Source organism: Hyperolius riggenbachi, chromosome 6 (genome assembly GCF_040937935.1).
Source record: "Hyperolius riggenbachi isolate aHypRig1 chromosome 6, aHypRig1.pri, whole genome shotgun sequence".
Taxonomy (NCBI): Eukaryota; Metazoa; Chordata; class Amphibia; order Anura; family Hyperoliidae; genus Hyperolius; species Hyperolius riggenbachi.
Window position 1 is genome coordinate 14,584,781 of NC_090651.1, and position 21,263 is coordinate 14,606,043.

Here is a 21,263-nt window from a genome sequence, read left to right on the forward strand (position 1 = left end):
TCTGTTCAACAAATGTGTAATTCAAAACAATGAGTTGTATGGTTTGTTTTTAGTTACTTTTATTTTTTTACATTTTATTATATAACCCTATATAGTTTTTTTCACAGTGTAGCTTGTAGTTACCGTATGTGTCTTTGTTGCGTTGCCTCTTAGGCCATCTTTGAAATTATCACCTCGGAATATTCTTACCAGCATAGTCTGGACATCCTCGTTCGACTCTTCAGAAAATCCGATGAACTGAAACAGACGATTAACGGCACCGACCACCATCATCTCTTCTCCAACATCTCCGACATCCTGGAGTGCAGCAAGAGGTAATCCGGCCAATAAGATTGTGGCCCTCCCAGGAGGAGCGATAAGCCCTCCCCTGAGCTGATGACTGGTGGAAGAGGATGACCTCACACGTGTTACTGCTGCCCATGTACATTTTCTGGGGGATGATTCCACAAACAGTTCCCAGCCCCGTTTCTAGGGGTGGCTAAGCAGGTGTCCGCCCAGGGCGCAGTGAGAGGGGGGGACGCAGTAAAGGAGGGGGGAGAAAAGCAGGCACCCTGGGACTTTACGTGGGGAGGAAGGCCAATTCTTGCCTCCCTCTACTCGGAGGCCCCAAACAATGAATTGCCCCCCACCCCTCTTCATTTTCCTATGTGTAAATTGTTTTCCACATAGGAAAAATGTATTTTCCTGGAATCTTACTTTCCTGTGTGAATGGGACAGAACACTGGAGCAGCCATTTATCTTATAAGAGTGATAGGCCATTAGCCTAGGGTGACCTTTTTTTTTTTTTTTTTTTTTTTGTGTGTGGTTTCCTTCATCCTCCAGGCATTCCAAAAATTCTTTAAAATATCCTCCTTTTTATAGTATTACTGTCAGAGATGGCCATTTTTGACTTACTACATATTATATATAGGGGATTGATGCAATACCCGCTGGTAATACTGCTGTGCACAGGGAGCGTCCGGCAATACTACTCTACTACCGCCAGCAGTGTACCACGCGTGTTATACTATTAATGTGACCCGTGGTACATGACACGCATGGGAGGCAGGGATCATTTATGAGGCGTGTTGTGTGACATGCTGACACAGATGGGAGGCGGGAGCACATGTATGAGGCGTGTTGTGTGACATGTTGAAACGGATGGGAGGCGGGGGCACATGCATGAGGCGTGTTGTGTGACATGTTGACACGGATGGGAGGCGGGGATCATGTATGAGACGTGTTGTGTGACATGCTGACACGGGTTGTGTGACATGCTGACACGGATGGGAGGCGGGGATCATGTATGAGACGTGTTGTGTGACATGCTGTCACGGATGGGAGGTGGGGGCACATTTATGAGGCGTGTTTGACATGTTGACATGGATGGGAGGCGGGGGCACATGTAAGAAGCGTGTTGTGTGACATGTTGACACGGATGGGAGGCGGGGATCATGTATGAGACGGATGGGAGGCGGGGGCACATGTATGAGGTGTGTTGTGTGACATGCTGACATGGATGAGAGTCGGGGGCACATGTATGAGGCGTGTTGTGTGACATGCTGACATGGATGAGAGGCAGGGGCACATGTATGAGGCGTGTTGTGTGACATGCTGACACGGATGTGAGGCGGGGGCACATGTAAGAAGCGTGTTGTGTGACATGTTGACACGGATGGGAGGCGGGGATCATGTATGAGACGTGTTGTGTGACATGCTGACATGGATGAGAGGTGGGGGCACATGTATGAGGCGTGTTGTGTGACATGCTGACACGGATGTGAGGTGGGGGCATCACACGTGTTGTGTGACATGCTGACACGGATGGTAGGCGGGGATCATGTATGAGGCATGTTGTGTGAGGGTCTGGCCGCTCTGCACACATGGGGCCTGATTCACAAAGCGGTGCAAAGTGTTTGCACGCCTGTGAAAAGTCCTTTATCACGCCTAAATTTAGTTTAGGCGTGATCTGAAGTTTTGCGCGCGCAATCGCTCCGCGCTTCGTGCGCAGCGCCCATTAAGCCCTATGGGACTTTGCGCGCGCAAAACTTACAGCAGAAGGCGGTGATAACTTTGCTAGTGCAGTTATCTGAGTTATCACCGCTTTGTGAATCGGGCCCCTGGAATGAAGAGGTCTCCTCTCATCCTGCCGACAGTCTCATTGTGTGACGTGGATCCCCTTCCCTGGGGGGCGACATTCATGGGGCCGGACCTGCCTGGGAATGTGGAAGCCTATCTGGATTCCATTATCACCGCCCAATCACATTCACAGAGAAGAGTCTGCAGAGAGTATGGGGGGGGATCCGGGGGTGGGAGGGTCGCATGCTGGAGTCAGCACCACACATGTCACCAATACAGCAGATACTGACAATGCCTCACAATACAGGAGCGCGGCCAAACGGGACACTCCTGCACACTCCAGACTTCATACAGTCATGTGTTCATACAAAACATCTTAAAGGGTCTGTTTTAAGAAAGCAGCAGTCTCCTAGCAGATCATTACCTTTTTTATTAATATTAAATATTTATATAGCACTGACATCTCCTGCAGCACATTACAGAGTACATAGTCATGTTACTGACTGTCCTCAGAGGAGCTCACAATCTAATGCTACATACACACTTGAAAGATAAATGAAAGATATCAGACCAATTTTACCCCCTTCCATGTAGTATGAGAGCCGTACTCTACACAGTCTATTCTATGGAGCTGAACTCCCCATCAGATAGAAATCTTTGCAAGATGCTGCACACTAAGATGCTGTACACATTCAAAAGATCAATATCTGCAAAAGATCTGTTCCTGCAAAAGATCCGTTGCTGCAAAATGCATTCATAGTCTATGAGATCTGCAGATCATCATACACACCTTGTTTAACAGACATTCATCTGCATATCTGACAATCATCTGCAGATCTGAAAATCCATCCTGGTGGATCTGATCTGCAGATGAATGTCTGTTAAACAAGGTGTGTATGATGATCTGCAGATCTCATAGACTATGAATGCATTTTGCAGGAACGGATCTTTGGCAGGAACAGATCTTTTGCAGATACTGATCTTTTGCATGTGTACAGCATCTTTGTGTACAGCATCTTGCAAAGATTTCTGTCTGATGGGGAGTGCAGCTCCATAGAATAGACTGTGTAGGTGTGGCTCTCATACTACATGGAAGGGGGTAAGATTTCTGTGTGATGGGAAGTGCAGCTCCATAGAATAGACTGTGTAGATATGGCTCTCATACTACATGGAAGGGGGTAAGATTTCTGTCTGATGGGGAGTGCAGCTCCATAGAATAGACTGTGTAGGTGTGGCTCTCATACTACATGGAAGGGGGTAAGATTTCTGTCTGATGGGGAGTGCAGCTCCATAGAATAGACTGTGTAGAGCAGTGGTCCTCAAACTAAGGCCCGCGGGCCGAATGTGGCCCCCTAAGGCTTTCTTACCGGCCCCCCACACAGAAAATGTATTGCTTATAAATGCAGTCAGCTACATCTTTAAATATTGGTGGTCCACATATGGAATAGCAGTGCTGGCACCCCCCATCCACATGGAAGCCAGAAAGCAGAAATTTTGCTGGTTTCCAATCAAATTCCACATCAGGTGACACTGCTGTCCAATTGGCTTGCAGATTGTCACCTGGGTATGCTTCACTGTCTGGTCCGCAAAGACTTCTACATCATTTTATGTTTACTCCGGCCCACCAGCGGTCTGAAGTATGTTGACCCGGCCCTCAACCCAAAATGTTTGGGGACCCCTGGTGTAGAGTATGGCTCTCATACTACATGGAAGGGGGTAACATTGGTCTGTGATCTTTCATTTATCTTTCAAATGTGTACACACCATAATCCTACCATAGTCATAGTCTAATGTCCTACCATATTATTATTATGTATTTATATAGCACTGACATCTTCTGCAGCACATTAGAGAGTACATAGTCATGTTACTGACTGTCCTCAGAGGAGCTCACACTCTAATCCTACCATAGTCGAATATCCTGTCTTATTATTATTATTATTATTATTATTATATTTATATAGTACTGACATCTTCTGCAGCGCCTTACATAGTCATTCACTGACTGTCTTCAGAGGAGCTCACAATCTAATCCCTACCATAGCCATAGTCTAATGTCCTACCATATTATTATTATTATTATTATTATTATTATTATTATTATTATTTATTCTGTATTTATATAGCCCTGACATCTTCTGCAGCACATTACAGAGTACATAGTCATGTCTCTGACTGTCCTCAGAGGAGCTCACACTCTAATCCTACCATAGTCATAGTATAATGTCCTACCATACTATTATGTATTTATATAGCACTGACATCTTCTGCAGCACATTACAGAGTACATAGTCATGTCACTGACTGTCCTCAGAGGAGCTCACACTCTAATCCTACCATAGTCATAGTGTAATGTCCTACCATATTATTATGTATTTATATAGCACTGACATCTCCTGCAGCACATTACAGAGTACATAGTCATGTCCCTGACTCCCCTCAGAGGAGCTCACAATCTAATCCTACCATAGCCATAGTCTAACATCCTACCATAGTATTATTATGTATTTATATAGCACTGACATCTTCTGCAGCACTGTACAGAGTACATAGTCATGTCACTGACTGTCCTCAGAGGGGCTCACACTCTAATCCTACCATAGTCATAGTCTAATGTCCTACCATATTATTATGTATTTATATAGCACTTACATCTTCTGCAGCACTGTACACAGTACGTAGTCATTATTAATATTATTGATTTGATTTATAAAGCGTCAACATATTCCATGGCGCTGTACATAGTCATGTCGCTGACTGTTCTCAGAGCAGCTCACAATCTAATCCTACCATAGTCAGTCTAATGTCCTACCATATTATTATTATTATTATTATTATAATATATATATTGTACATAAGCATATAGCATATACTGTAAATACACAAGATGCGTTAGCGATACTGAGCCATTTTTAGCCTTGCCAGCTCACTGTTTACAGTATACACTCAGCAGGAATTCTGTGGTCTGGTGTGTATGGGCGCATTGCGTTGAATGGGGATTTCATATCAGCGCCTATTAGGAGAAGTTGCCTGGGAGGTGCCTCTGTAAGCTCCGCCTTATCTGTTTTCTTCTCCCCAGGTTTTTCGATGACTTGGAGAAGCGGCACAAGGACAATGCGTTCATCCATGACATCAGCGATATAGTGGAGAACCACGCGCTGAACCACTTCCATCCATACGTCATCTACTGCTCCAACGAGGCCTACCAGCAGAGGACGCTGCAGAGGCTGCTGTGAGTGGGGGCTCCCTGCAGGGGGCGGCGGCGGGTACAAAGGGGCTTATTAAAGAGGACCTGAGTTCAGAACTCTCTGCTCTAAAAGATAAGCAACAGCATAATAACCTTTAAAGAAAAAAACATTTTTGTTACAGCTGATACAATTCCTGCAATAAATCTGCATTGTATCTACTTTCTCCTTTCATGGAAGTAGAAATAGGGTTAACATTGGGTGTTTACAAATTAGCTGCTCTGCTGAAGCAGTCAGCTGATACAGCTGAGAGATCAAATTGCAGTGGTGATTAGTCAGAGGAGGGGGAATTGGCAGGCTAAACTCTCTAAATACACACAGGGTGGATTTCTCTCTGTTTTTCATCTGCCCTGTGCAAGAATTCAGGTCCACTTTAACGTCTGGGCAGTCAACAGACTATAGGAGGCCTCCAGACAAGTCCCACCCTGCAAACTTCCAGCGTCCAATTAGAAGCGCAGGAAAATAAATGACATTTCTGATTGGGTGTTTACGGCTGTCCTGGTAGCACATCAGTGATCTCTTCAGATGTCAGTTTGTTTCCATGTGAAATTCTTACTATCTTTGTGTGACTTTTATTTGCTCCTTACTTTGTCATTTCAGAGCATCTAATTTGCCCTTTAAGGAAACCCTGAAGCAGATAGAGATGAAGCCAGAGTGTGGCGGATTGCCCATGTTCTCCTTTCTCATCCTGCCCATGCAGAGAGTCACACGGCTCCCCCTGCTGATGGATGTGAGTATTGCATTCAGCGCTGCAATCATTTTTACTTTCCACATTCTGCTTGCTGTGATATTCAATTCAAAAGCCAGAGTAACCAATCAGCTTGCATGGTGATTTTTAGTAAATGAATTCTGATTGGTTCCTGGTTTATTGAACGTGTACTCTGTCATTTCGTTCCCTTACTGGGTGACCCAAGAGACCGGATTTATTCTGTATGGCTGCACACCTGATTACTTCAATCCTAATTGGATTACAACTAAATCTGCTAATTTCACAGTATTTACATTCAGATGCTAATCTATACTATATATTAACCCTAAATGTAGCCACACATTACTCGATTTTGCATCGAGCACCTGAGCAATCCACTTTATTGGGCGATCAACTACAGAGTGGTTGATTGAAACGCAATTGACTGGTAGACCACACACTACAAGGGAGATCCTATTCGATTTGGCGTGACTAGTCGATCTGAACAATTTTGTGCCTCCATGCTCTGAATCCAAAATCGTTTTTTTGAACAGTAGCCGATTCCTCCACGATTGTCTATCTTCTATCCTGCTCGATTGACAAATCGAAGAGATTCACCCACATGTTGGTCCGTTATTGTCGATCACACATACTTGAACACTCAATTCTCTCTCGAGTCAATAAAATTATTGAATCAATTGGTGGATCAGGCCACCAAATCGCTAGATGTATGACCACCAGACGGATCATCAGATAGATCCCTCTCAGATTGAATCTGATCAGAGTGGAATTTATTGGCTGTCCACACAATGTGGAGCCGCCTCCTGCTAGACTCCTCCCCCAATTAATGTGCTCCCCCTGGGTGTTGGCCGCGGAGCTAGCTCTCACCTGTCCGCTGGCGTGCCTCCTCCCATGTCCAGTGTCTTCTCTCCATACCATGTCGCTCCTCCCTCTGTCATGTGACTAACGCTAGAAGCCAAACACTAGAGGCTGCTCGCTAGATCCTCTAGTTATGTGTGAATGATGACGTCCCTGTTCATTTTAGGTATTTTTTTGTTTGAATGTTGCAGACAATTTGCCAGAAGACGGACATGTCCTCTCCGGAGTATGAAGCCAGTACGCGGGCCCTGATCGCCATCAGTAAGGTGGGTGATAGGGGAAGGGGGGGGGTCATACAAGTTGATCCATGTCATGTGATGGGCCCCGAATAGTGGGGCAGGAGTGGAGTACAGCACTGAGGGGAGACATCGGGCAGCTCTAGTTCCCTCACCCCCGGAGGAGCCTCAAAACCACCGACTGCTGCCCTCCACTCCGCCCTCCCTGACGTTATCTTAGAATAAAATCCACAAACGGCAAAGACCTTCAAATCCTGAGATCAGGAACTTGTTTTTAATGCATGTTGTGTGGAATCTTATCCCCATTTGCAACCATCAAACCACTCCTAACAAATCTGTAGGTGTCGGGGATATTACAGATGATGTGGCCCACAAAACTGGGTACTTGGCTAAATGGAGTCTCTCTCATAAAGAAACACAGGGAACATTATTATTTAGAAATGCTGACGTAGCTCACTCCTCATTCCTGAAGCGTCTCCCATGCAGATGTCCAGGTTTTACTTTCTTCTCGTCCCGGGAACCATTTCCTGTTTCCCTGGCAGTTCCGCCACTAGGTGTCAGCGGCAAGTACAAAGCAGCAATGGGGATGAGAAGATGGCTGACCAGAGACCAGAAGACACTGAAGCCTGGATATGTAGCAAGTACAGAGCTGCAAGGGAGACGGGAAGATAGCAGACGAGACGAGCAGAGTTAGCTATATGTACACTTATATACACAATACTCTGCACCACATACACTCTGCGCTGAATGTACATACACTGCATCACATATAAAATCTGCAAGTATGCCTCACTCTACACATACCGGGAGGAGGGGAGGCATAAGTCAGCGGCATAAGTTTACATGGGATGGCTTATTCAGGAGTGTATACGGTAAGTAATTTCTTATTGCATGTTTTTTTCCTATTCTACTTTAAGAGGGGTCGCGGGTGGATTTTTTTACATTTTCATCATTTTGGTTTTCAATGAAACATTAGGGAGAACCGTGTAGTCTCCTTCTATAGACTCTCATTGTGCCAGATGGGACTTCCTGTTTCTCTCCTGCAACATGTATGTTGAAGCGAAGGTGTCTGAACAGATCCTGTTTATAACATGGAATCCACTGACCTGAATCAGCTTCTCTCCACCCTGGATAATGGTCAGTTTTCATGTCTGGTGTGAGCCTCACTCTATCATCCTGTGTGATGTTTGCAGCTGGTGAAGCAATGCAATGAAGGCGCTCGGAAGATGGAGAGGACGGAGCAGATGTACATGTTACAGACGCAGCTGGAGTTCGGCAAGATCAAGGTATGGAGGAGGAACTTGGGCCTTATTCTGCTTCACACCTCAATGTGTCATGTTCTTGTATGTGTAGTAGTTTACAGAGGCGCCAGCAGAATAAAAATAGTCATCTATTAAAACCAATACAAATTAGGGGATAAGGGTGGACCTATCTCCCCAGCATATCAAGCACCATGCCTGTACCTAATTGTGCTATATATCAAGTCAGACCATGCCACTTCTGGTTTCATGAAAGCTTCTTTTTTTGTCTAAAACGCTCATGAGGACCCTATGCACGAAGGAATTAAAATATTTTTAATATTTTAGTATTGTGCCAATAAAGTTTTTCAATTACGATTTTGTACTGCAAACATTGTGTTCAAGTATTTTTTCCTTAAAGGATAACAGTTCTCTCTCTATCTGAATAAGTGTTGGCAAGTGGGCGTGGCGGATCGCCTATAAGAGAATTTCTTTTTGTGACTATTTTAGAAAAGTTTTTTTTTTCCCCCAAATACATACTACTGGGGAGAGAGAGGTCCACCCTTATCCCCCAATTTTTATTGGTTTTTATAGATTACTATTTTTATTCTGCCGGCGCCTATGTAAACTACTACAAATATCATTATCCTCCTGGTGGATGGGTGTGTATACCCCCTTTTCTTCTACGGAGAGCGACTTCTTAGCCTGAGTGGGGACAGGTCTAACATCTCCATATGCGATTAGAGTTGTTGCCTGAGGTCGGCAACCCAGATTTGTGAGTATATCCATATCTGCTGTACAAATTATTTTTATCCTATATCAACAACAATACACTATCGCGGTTTCCTTCTTTTTGTTTTTCTACATGTTCTTGTATGTGTCTGGCTCATATCCTAGTACTCATATATTATGCCATTATGTCATAACCCTCTCCTGCTCTCTGCCCCTCCCACACCCTATCACTTGCTCTGTGCCCCACCCACTCTCCAGCTCTCTGCCCTACCCACTCTCCTGCTCTGTTCCCCACCCTCTCTTCTGCTCTCTGCCCCTCCCACACCCTCTCTCCTGCTCTCTGCCCCTCCCACACCCTCTCTCCTGCTCTCTGCCCCTCCCACACCCTCTCTCCTGCTCTCTGCCCCTCCCACACCCTCTCTCCTGCTCTCTGCCCCTCCCACACCCTCTCTCCTGCTCTCTGCCCCTCCCACACCCTCTCTCCTGCTCTCTGCCCCTCCCACACCCTCTCCTGCTCTCTGCCCCTCCCACACCCTCTCTCCTGCTCTCTGCCCCTCCCACACCCTCTCTCCTGCTCTCTGCCCCTCCCACACCCTCTCTCCTGCTCTCTCCCTCTCTCCCACACCCTCTCTCCTGCTCTTTGCCCCTCCCACACACTCTCTCCTGCTCTCTGCCCCTCCCACACACTCTCTCCTGCTCTCTGCCCCTCCCACACACTCTCTCCTGCTCTCTGCCCCTCCCACACACTCTCTCCTGCTCTCTGCCCCTCCCACACCCTCTATTCTGCTCTCTGCCCCTCCCACACCCTCTATTCTGCTCTCTGCCCCTCCCACACGCTCTCTCCTGCTCTCTGCCCCTTCCACACGCTCTCTCCTGCTCTCTGCCCCTTCCACACGCTCTCTCCTGCTCTCTGCCCCTCCCACACGCTCTCTCCTGCTCTTTGCCCCTCCCACACCCTCTCTGCCCCTCCCGCACCCTCTCCTGCTCTCTGCCCCTCCCACACCCTCTCTCCTGCTCTCTGCCCCTCCCGCACCCTCTCTCCTGCTCTCTGCCCCTCCCGCACCCTCTCTCCTGCTCTCTGCCCCTCCCGCACCCTCTCTCCTGCTCTCTGCCCCTCCCGCACCCTCTCTTCTGCTCTCTGCCCCTCCCGCACCCTCTCTCCTGCTCTCTGCCCCTCCCACACCCTCTCTCCTGCTCTCTGCCCCTCCCACACCCTCTCTCCTGCTCTCTGCCCCTCCCACACCCTCTCTCCTGCTCTCTGCCCCTCCCACACCCTCTCTCCTGCTCTCTGCCCCTCCCACACCCTCTCTCCTGCTCTCTGCCCCTCCCACACCCTCTCTCCTGCCCTCTTCCCCTCCCACACCCTCTCTCTGCCCCTCCCACACCCTCTCTCTGCCCCTCCCACACCCTCTCTCTGCCCCTCCCACACCCTCTCTCCGGCTCTCTGCCCCTCCCATGGAAACAGGACGGTTTGGCACCCACTAATGGGGAAAGTTTGGGTGCTGCCATAGGAGCCCCATTGAATTATTGTTAAGATGGAGATATTCGGGTTTCAGTGGCACCCAACTAAATATCAGGGAGTTGGGACTGCCCCCAAATCAAAATATGGCTAAAAATAGAGGGGGAGGGTTCAGTGCGAGAATAGGCTTAGGTTTAGCTGTAGAAATAAATTGGTATTTAATATTCAGTAGATATTTTACTATCGGGTTTTTTCTTTCACTTCAACAGTATATCTGTAAATTTCCCAGCGTTCTTTTTGATGTTCACCCTCCCACACCTTCTTCTGTTCTCTGCCCCGCCCTCCCCTGCTATCGGCCCCGCCCTCTCTGCACTCTGATTGGCTGTACTCAGTCTTGATCATCTCTCTCTCCCATGCAGCCCTTCCCCCTGATCTCTGCCTCCCGCTGGCTCCTGAAGAGAGGGGAACTGGCCCTGGAAGAAGAATCTGGCTCCTTCTGGAAAGGTTTTGGAAAGCCTTGCTGCTACCTCTTCCTCTTCAATGATGTCCTCATAGTTACAAAGAAGAAAAGGTAAAACATTTGTCTGGATATGAGAGAATGGGATCACTTTTGTTCCAGAACTTGGTTCTTTCTGGAGTGTGGCCCGCTGAAGATTCTCTGCTTACAGGCGTGAATATTCCCACACAATCCGTCAATGTAAAGTATAGGGGAACTCCGCAAACCTAAATGCGTACAGTGCTCTACCATATAGCACCCCGATACTGCGCTCATATAGGGATAAATGTCCGAATTTAACAAGCAAGACCCGTCAACAAGTCCAATATAATTAGCAAATTGTGATAATGGGGGCGCTTTTCCCAGATGTGTGCTTCATCAATCAAAGTCTCTTATGTATGTGGATAAGCGCTCAAACTTGCTTGCACACCAATTGCACATAGAGGAGCAGGTGAAAGTAAAGCCCCCCCCCCCCCCTTCGGATTTGGACATGCTGGAAAATCTTGGTCGTTAAATGCTTGATCAGGGGGGGGGGGGGCTAGTCGACTTTAGAGGAACAAGCAGAAAACCTTGTAGGGAAATTCAGATCACCTGATTGGGTGGACAGCACCCCTCTCCAACTGCCAGGTTTCCAATAGGTTGTAGTAAACTACGCCCACACTATTCAGCCAATCATAACACTTTGTCCTGTGGAGGGTGCTGTGTTTGGAGAACTGTTCCCTATGAGGTTTCCTGCTGGTCCCCTAAACTAGACTAGCAGCCGGGTGTGCAGCGATAATGGCATTCGATATTACAGCGACCAACATAACCGATGGAAAGGCGTAGCTTGTTCAGGTTTAAAACCACCCATGTGCCTTTAAATTTGCAACGGTGCCTCCTACATAAAATATCTAAAGGAAAGGGCGGGCAGTGCACATCAAATACTGGTTCCGTTTAGGTTTATTTCTCAGTTTACTACTCTACCTGGACCGGTCCTCATTCATGGAATTAGTTTGCAGATCAAGGCTTATGGCATTTATCTCCGGTGTAGAGCACTGTACCTTATGTATGTGGATAAGCGCTCAAACTTGCTTGCACACCAATTGCACATAGAGGAGCAGGTGAAAGTTAAGCCCCCCCTTCGGTGAAAGACTCGCCAGATGTTGCGGCCTTCAGGGCCTGTTTACGCCTCCGGGGTATTGGCCACCCCGCAGCCTCACTGGCAATCCACCAACTGGTGCGTCAGGTCTGTTTAGGCAAAACATAAGCTCCTCATAGCGTAAAAGTGTATACGTTTATTAAAAATGAAGCAAAAGCTCTGCCAGAGCAAAGCAAGCAAAATTGCAAATATATAAAACAGCCAATCCGCTAAACCTACCCTCTGCGCCGACGCAGAGGGTAGGTTAGCGGCAGAGGTGTACGCCTTGTCCTACGCCAAGCACTGCGTGACCCCTGCATTCCCTGGTCCGCTCTAGTGGCGGCTACTATCTGTAAAGGGATTGGCTGTTTTCTATATTTTTATATATTTGCAATTTTGCTTGCTTTGCTCTGGCAGAGCTTTTGCTTTTGCTTCATTTTTAATAAACGTATACACTTTTACGCTATGAGGAGCTTATGTTTTGCCTAAACAGACCTGGAGCACCAGTTGGTGGATTGCCAGTGAGGCTGCGGGGTGGCCAATACCCCGGAGGCACAAACGGGCCCTGAAGGCCGCAACATCTGGCGAGTCTTTCCCCGAAGGGGGGGCTTTACTTTCACCTGCTCCTCTGTGCAATTGGTGTGCAAGCAAGTCTTGAGCGCTTATCCACATACATAAGGTACAGTGCTCTACACCTGAGATACATGCCATAAGCCTTGATCTGCAAACTAATTCCATGAATGAGGACTGGTCCAGGTAGAGTAGTAAACTGAGAAATAAACATAAGCGGAACCAGTATTTGATGTGCACTGGCCACCCTTTCCTTTAGATATTTTATGTAGGAGGCACCGTTGCAAATTTAAAGGCACATGGGTGGTTTTAAACCTGAACAAGCTACGCCTTTCTATCGGTTATGTTGGTCGCTGGAATATCGAATGCCATTATCGCTGCACACCCGGCTGCTAGTCTAGTTTAGGGGACCAGCAGGAAACCTCATAGGGAGCAGTTCTTGAAACACAGCACCCTCTTACAGCACAAAGCGTTATGATTGGCTGAATAGTGTGGGCGTAGTTTACTACAACCTATTGGAAACCTGGCAGTTGGAGAGGGGTGCTGTCCACCCAATCAGGTGATCTGAATTTCCCTACAAGGTTTCCTGCTTGTGCCTTTAAAGTCGACTAGCCCCCCCCCCCCCCCCGATCAAGCATTTAACGACCAAGACTTTCCAGCATGTCCAAATGATTCATTTGACAGATTTTGGCCTGAAAATCCATTATCAAATTGGAAGGTCAATCGGCCCGCAAAATTACCTGATGTGTGTTGCCCTTTAGGATGGAAGTGTTTTGTGCTGGCGGTTGTCTCTAATATCGTTGATATTGAGTTGTTTGATGGTCGTATCTCCGCAGCGAGGACAGCTATCAGGTGACGGATTACGCCAAGACCGACCAGTACACGGTGGAGAAGCTGGAGAATGGAGATAGCCTGATCTCTCCCGTGTCGCGGTCGGGAAATGTCGGGAACCGCAGCCCCGCTGGGCCGTACATGTTTCGGATAACGATGCTGAAGAACAGTGAGGGGCGGCAGGAGCAGATCACACTGGCTGCAGACACTTTGTAAGTACTCCGGGAATTCTGGGTAATGGGAACTGGTGAGAGGCCAGGGGAATTTTTATATAGATAAAGAAGTAATACTAGGGTTTCTGCCTCCCCCAAAATGGAAAACAGAAATGTGATAAAAATGCAAAAAAAACCAAACAAATTTAAAGCGGACCCAAACCAAACATTTTTTTAATTCAAAAGATTTAGTTGCAGCACTCTGATACATACAAAGATAAATAAACACTCCTTCAAGCCTATGAGCATTTCAGTGCATGCTTTTCACCCTTCTCTTTTCATACCTAGGGTTATACAGGTGGCAGCCATTCGCAATTCCTCCATTGCACTTCTACTCCAGCAGTTTGCCGGATTCTGTCCCGGCAATATGAAGGGAAGGGAGGGGTTCCTCCAATAAATGTAAAATATTTTATATTTGTCATCATGCAGCTGAAAAAAGGCTGCTATTTATTATTATAATTTACAAAATCGATTTTATTTCTGAAATCTTGTATTTTTTATTTGGGTCCACTTTAACAGGTAAAACTCGAAAAATTAGAATATCATGCATTAGTTATTTTTTTTTCAGTGATTTAACTCAATATGCAAAACTAATATATGACAAAAAATAAATAAAAAAAGACATTACATCTGGTTATCTGCAGGAGTGACAGAGCGCGCTGGATCGCCGCCCTGGAGGTGAAAGAAGACAATAAACGTTACAGCAACTCCAAGACGGCCGGTAAGCTGAACCTGAAATGATTCTGTTCTACTTGTCTGCTTCCGTGCAGGCGATGATTTCTTCAGCGATCCGTTATAACCAATCAGCTGTAACTTACCGCAAATCATATTTCTGATCTACGGAGACTGGAATGAGTTTAGGAGAGGCTGAACCAGAACTTTGTGAAGGGCTAATCGCCTACCAAATGATTAATTGTAAGCTTGTTTAATTTTAGCAAGCTGTTATTTAAAGTGCAGCTAAGACGAAAGTAGCTTTAGGTTTTATACTCACCCGGGGATTCCTCCAGCCACATTGAGGCTGCAACAAAGGGCAACTTGGCCAGAGTACCAGGCAATCCAGCAGGGGACAGGAGCGGCGTGGGGCCGTGCAGCCTCAAGGGGACTGGAGGAAACCCGAGGTGAGTATAATACCTTCTAATAATAGACTTCTTTCATTTTAACCTGAACTAGTGAAAATAAACCCCTGTATCTTTAGTCCTACTCCTGAATGGCACTTTCCTAGAATCCATCAGTTTTATTTTTTGTTTAACAGCTATAAATGCAAGCATACATTTTTGTTTTTTTTTACGGTGTCAGCTGTATGATGCAGTATTTTAATTCTGCAGTCTTGAACTACTGCCTTTTTTTCTTTATCCCCACAAGAATTTTTGTGATTTCACTATAGTAGAGTTCAACTCAAACTGAAGGTAAACGTGTCCTTTGCATGCCTGAATTCTTAACCCTTACAGTGAGAAAAAAACTTACAGCCTTGTTATATGTAAGCTTTGGCCTACATATACAAGTTTTATGTTATCACATGTCAGGTCATGTCAGCAAAGAAAATAGTGTCATATTTTTATTTTCAGGTAGCTTTTTTTTTTTATAACATTGTATCATTCTCTAATAATTGCAGTTTCCACAATACACTCAGCATTCTAAATGATCTTACAGAGCAGGCTAGTGACCCTTTGAACTTTTCTCTGCAGAAACATTACAAAAGAAAGAAGAAACAATGAGACAGTTGAGATAAGTGCTTTAAAAGACAGTGCTGTCCAGAGCTCACAGAAGCTTTTTTGCATAGATAACAACTGAAGTTTACTAACTCTTCCTGTACTGGAAACAATGTGAGACTCATAGCTGTGCTGATAATGTTTTATTTCTTAGCAGTACTAGACATACAAATCAATTATATCAGAAGTTTATTTTCACTTCAGATTCCTTTTTAATTAGTTGCTTGTGGATTCGAATTGGCCCAATGCGAAATTCTGGTCCAGCCTCCTGTAATTCTGGTATTTGTAGTGATTTGTATGATCACAGGTCTAGAACAGACATACACAGCAGTGAGGATTGCTGACGAGGAGGTTTGTGATGTCTGGATTATGATGCTGAAACTTCCGTGTATCTTGCAGGATTGCGGCAGGTGGAGATAATTAAAGCTTATATTGCGAAGCAGGCGGATGAGGTGTCGCTGCAGCAAGCTGATGTCGTGCTGGTCCTTCAGGAGGAGGATGGTAATAAATCTGAATATATTTATAGATCGCATGGAATGTCCTGTTCTGGGTCAATAAGCCCTTGCCTTTAAGGAACGTTATCAATTCAAACTTTTTTTTTATATATACTCTATATTAGGGTACACATTACCACTAGTGCTAGGGGCACTTTACTTATTCACACAGGCCGGTCTCCCTGCTTTAAAGGGAGCCTTAACTGAGAGAGATATGATGTTTCCTGTTAAACAATACCAGTTGCCTCGCAGTCCTGCTGATCTCTTTGGCTGCAATAGTGGCTGAATCACACCCTGAAACAAGCATGCAGCTAATCCAGTCTGACTTCAGTCAGAGCACCTGATCTGCATGCTTGTTGAGGGGCTATGGCTATAAGTATTAGAGACACAGGATCAGCAGGCGATTCAGGCAACTGGTATTATTTTAAAAGGAAAAATCCATATCCTTCTCAGTTTAGGTTCGCTTTAAAGTAAACCTAAGACGGGCTTACTTAGATTTGAGGGGCCGCACATGTGCAGAACAGTCGACTGGCCCAAATTACCGGGGATGATTGCGGCCAAACTGAGGCACCCGAGAGGACGGGGAGGGACAAATCGCTGCTCATGGGGCTAGAGGAAGCCCCGGGTAAGTATCAAATCTTTTAGTAAGCCCATCTCAGGTACACTTTAAAATCATCCTTCATTCCTCACACAGCTGACAAATATACTTCACGGAGCATGCAGGAGAGCCTGAGGAGGAGGCTGATCTGAAGAGGTAACAGGTAGCTATATGTGCTGTAATAGAACTAGCAGTCAGGGAGATATGTATACACTACTTCTGGCTGGCTGCTTGTAATGTTATTGTAGCCATACACTACGACGATTTCCCATCGAAATACAGCAGATTTGATCACTGTGATCGAATCTGCTGTGAAAACGTTAATGCAAATGTTGACCGACCGACTTCCACCCAAAATTGATCGATTCAACCGATCTGTCCAGGCAGAAAGTTTTTAGCTCGATTGCTGGCGGGTCCGGAGGGCGCCATTAGCAGTGTTTTGATACTGCGGCAACACATCACCTCTCTGCCGGCGCGAGTCCCCGGGTCCCAGCAGTCTCTCAATTCTTCCGGCGTATTCTCAGTCTTCACTTCCTGTTCTGTCCTGTGAGAAGGCGAAGTTCAAACAGTAGAGGGCGCTCTACTGTTTGAACTTCTGTTTGTCACAGGACGGGACAGGAAGTGAAGAGGAGACGGAGGAGGATGCAGGAAGAAGGGACTGCATGGACCCGGGGACTCGTGCCGGCAGACAGGTGATGTATTGCGGCTGGCTGGGGGAGCAGGGGCGGCGAGGCAGAGCAGCAGTTCCACAGGTTGTAAATCGATTTCATGCTGAAATAGAAATTCAGTGCAGTGTATGGGCAGCCATTAGATCCCTCTCTGATCAGATTCGATCTGAGGGATCTATCTGGTGGCAATCGACCAGTGTATGGCTGCCTTTACACTCCTGGCTGCATCTTCTTCCTAGGCTGCTGTGCATGCTGGGAGGGAGAGACTCTGATAAAGATTCTGATTATACCTTTGTAAACGGTCAGAGAAGTGAAGACAATAAACACACATTGCTCTAATCCTAACCCCTAAAGTGGCCCATACACTGGTCGATTTTAGCAATTAATTCTATAGAATCGATCGATCAGAAATCGATTCTATCAAATTCCCCATTCGATCAATTTGTGGCTGATTTCGATGGATTTGATCTATCTGACAGGATGGAAGATCTAGGTCGATCTGCTGCTGTCAGCAGATCCATGGCCCATAGAGTTGCATTGTATCTAATAGTCCAATAATGCATTTAGATCGATTTTTCTATAGATTTTCAATATATTTCATTCCGAAATCTATTGGAAATCTGTTCCTAGTGTGTGGCACACATCAGATTCCTGTCAGATTCTACTTGACAGGCATCTGACAGAAATCCATCTGATGGTCGAATCTGCTGCAAATCTATAAGTGTATGGCTACCTTTGCCACCATCAGAATAAAGGTGGCCATACACTCGTTAGATTAGCAGCAGATAGATCATCAGATAGATTTCTGGTCTATCTGATGTGTTTAGGAAAATGTTTAACTAGGAACAGATTTCCAATAGATTTCAGTATGAAATATATTGAAAATCGATGTGATGGCGTTTTTTTGCCATCAGATTTCCATTAGGTCCAATTCAAATTGATAAGTAATCTCAACAGATCGACCTAGATTTTCCAGCTGGTCAGATTAATTGAAATCGAAATTGGCCGCAAATTGATCGATTGGTCAATCGATTTGCGATCGATCGATTTTGATCGATCATCGGCTCAGTGTATGGGCACTGTAAGATTCTTTCAGCAAGTTGATTAATAAACGATACACTGAGTTGATGACAACCCCTCTGTGCAGGAACATGGCCTAGTCCTGCAGAACCAAACATTTTTTGTATCTAAAACTGACAGGAGGATTTTACAGCAGAGAGGCAGAGCTGTGTGAAGAAAGAAACTGCTACTAGTACTTAACCACTTGCCGACCGCGCACTCATACCGCGCGTCGGCAAAGTGGCAGCTGCAGGACCAGCGACGCAGTATTGCGTCGCCAGCTGCAGGCTGATTAATCAGGAAGCAGCCGCTCGTGCGAGTGGCTGCTTCCTGTCAATTCACGGCGGGGGGCTCCGTGAATAGCCTGCGGGCCGCCGATGGCGGCTCGCAGGCTAAATGTAAACACAAGCGGAAATAATCCGCTTTGTTTACATTTGTACTGCACTGCTGCGCAGCAGCGCCGTAAGGCAGATCGGCGATCCCCGGCCAATCAGCGGCCGGGGATCGCCGCCATGTGACAGGGGACGTCCCGTCACTGGCTGCACAGGACGGATAGCGTCCTGTGCAGCCCGGATCACCGGGGAGGGGACAGGTAGGAGAGGGAGGGGGAGGATTTCGCCGCGGAGGGGGGCTTTGAGGTGCCCCCCCGCAACACCCAGCAGGCAGGAGCGATCAGACCCCCCCCAGCACATCATCCCCCTAGTGGGGAAAAAAGGGGGGCGATCTGGTCGCTCTGCCTGCACGCTGATCTGTGCTGGGGGCTGCAGAGCCCACCCAGCACAGATCAGCTACACCAGCGCTGGTCCTTAAGGGGGGGTAAAGGGTGGGTCCTCAAGTGGTTAAAGAGAATCTGTATTCACAAAATGAAGTATAAACAAACATCCCTGCCTATTTGGGGTCATCTCCTAGCCCCCTCTGTAATATTTTCGCTGCTCTCAGCTTAATAGAGGATAAAAAAAAAAAAGTTTTATAAACTGTTTTGTAAACAGAAAAGATGGCCACCAAAACAGGAAGTACATCAGCAGAGCAGTGAACTCAGTTAATACACAGTGAGTACACAGAGAATTCAGTGAGTTACACATTGAATTCAGTCTCCAGAGGTTATGTGCAAGTTTTGAAAGAGCTGTGTGTCAATGAAGCATAACCAGCTGTGTCTGCTCTGCACTTGTGTCAGCCTGACAGGCAGCTTCCTCCTCAGTCAGCTATTCTTTGTTCAGTTTATCAGTCTGTGTTTATCAGCCTCACAGATAGCAGACAAGCTGACAGTGAGAGCAGGGACATTGTCTGTGAGGAATAAAACATCACAGGAGCACTGGAGGGGCTTGGAAGTGGTTAACTTGTTAACATTACTGAAGAGTTGGCAGCCTTCCAGACACAGCCGACAAATCAGACAGGGGAAAGATAAGCTGATTTATTACAGAGAAGGTGCAAGTAGAAAGTGCTGCAGTAAGGAACTTGTAGGATAGGAGAAATAATGCTAAAATTTTTGTTACAGAGTCTCTTTAATGGTAATGTGTGCCCTAACATGCAGAACTGCAAAAAAAAAAAAAAAGCTGTTTGAATCACGCTTGTGTCTGCAGGAACCGCAGATGTCTCCCCACAAGGGTGTTTACATGCGATTTCACATTCGGGCCCAATAGGAAAGCATTACTTATGTGTTCACATGCGATTTTGCCTTGAAGCCCCATGCAGAGCATGCAGGGAAGCTGTGCTGAGTATTGCATCTTCTGTACTCATCACTGATATTCATCCTTAGTCGTTAGAACCTCCATTAAAGATAGTGGCATTTCTGCAGTGTCATAAGGAACCAGCACTACTTCCCTGCACACTCTGTGGGGGAGGGAATAACTGTACCTCTGTGTCTGCATTCTATCTAGCCGTATTCTGCCAGCAACCCTCCTCTACCTGGGTAAGGCTGGAGTGAAGGTGTTTGTGTGGCTGTCAATGGGGGTTCCATGTTAATCCACCAACCCGAGTTGTCTGTACGCTCCTGATTATTGCTGCTGCTCTTTATTTTGTTACAGTCATTGTTTTTACTGTCGTGATTCTGATTGTTGTTTGTTTGGCGTTTGCAGGCTGGTATCAGGGCGAGCGGTTACGGGACGGAGAACGCGGTTGGTTTCCACAGCCTTGCGCTAAAGAGATCACAAACCAGACGGCGGTGGAGCGCAACGTGAAACGAATGGAGCGGCTGAGGAAGGAGACGGACGTGTAACCGAGCCGGACCTGGTTGTGTATGAACCGACGTGCAGCGGACGTGTGGAGGTGTACCTGGGATTTTGTCTGATTGTTTTGTTAATGCCAAACCGCCATACTGGTTACACCGGATGGATTTCAGACCGTTTTGTTTACAAATATTTCGTAACTTTCACACATTTTTCTTTACCGGACCGGCGCTGGATAGAATGTTTCCCCCAATCGAAAATCGTATCCGCTGGTTTTCTCTTCTTCCTATAGGACAATCCTCCTGGCGTCCTGCTGTTTGCCTTTATTGGACTATTTTGTTGTTGCCCTCCCTATTTGGTATATCGGCTTTTCTCATTTTTTATGGCTTCAGATTACGACTAACAGAACTTTACAAACTTTAAGCTAATAATGGGATTTTTTTATGTAGTCCGTCCATCAAAATCAAAATAACATGAAGATATTTTCTGGAGTAACCGTAACACACCCTTGTATGAACACAGGCGTACTCGGGGGGGGGGGGGGGGGGGGGAGATTGTGACTTGTGCTGCTCATTTTTAGGAGGGGGAGGAAGTCGCTGTCATCCATTTCATTTAAAGTGGCCTCTTCTTTTTTTTGCATTTCTGATATATTAGAATATAAAGAGCAGAAAGATGGTTGCTCGCTGTATACAAGGGAATAAACTCTTTTCTTCAGTTTTAAAGTACGACTTCCTCCAGAAGTTTTTTTACTTGGAGCAGCAGACTGAAGACCCAGGAGTCCTGATGAACATTAGTGAAGGTCCTGTGCT

General features: G+C 46.2%; 1 protein-coding gene across 2 annotated transcripts in view; it reads left to right on the forward strand.

Annotated features, from left to right (window-relative positions):
* The window catches only part of ARHGEF16 (Rho guanine nucleotide exchange factor 16), a 65,497-nt gene extending 44,515 nt beyond the window's left edge, over positions 1-20,982 (forward strand). For both annotated transcript variants that reach the window (XM_068242397.1, XM_068242396.1), the window contains exons 6-15: positions 154-314; positions 5,138-5,290; positions 5,904-6,033; positions 7,062-7,136; positions 8,300-8,392; positions 10,955-11,106; positions 13,555-13,761; positions 14,406-14,482; positions 15,870-15,971; positions 20,365-20,982. In XM_068242397.1, the coding sequence (XP_068098498.1) occupies positions 154-314; positions 5,138-5,290; positions 5,904-6,033; positions 7,062-7,136; positions 8,300-8,392; positions 10,955-11,106; positions 13,555-13,761; positions 14,406-14,482; positions 15,870-15,971; positions 20,365-20,504 (1,290 nt within the window). In that variant the 3' untranslated portion in view covers positions 20,505-20,982. The remainder of the gene's footprint in view (positions 1-153; positions 315-5,137; positions 5,291-5,903; positions 6,034-7,061; positions 7,137-8,299; positions 8,393-10,954; positions 11,107-13,554; positions 13,762-14,405; positions 14,483-15,869; positions 15,972-20,364) is intronic.
* Positions 20,983-21,263: the final 281 nt, after the last annotated feature.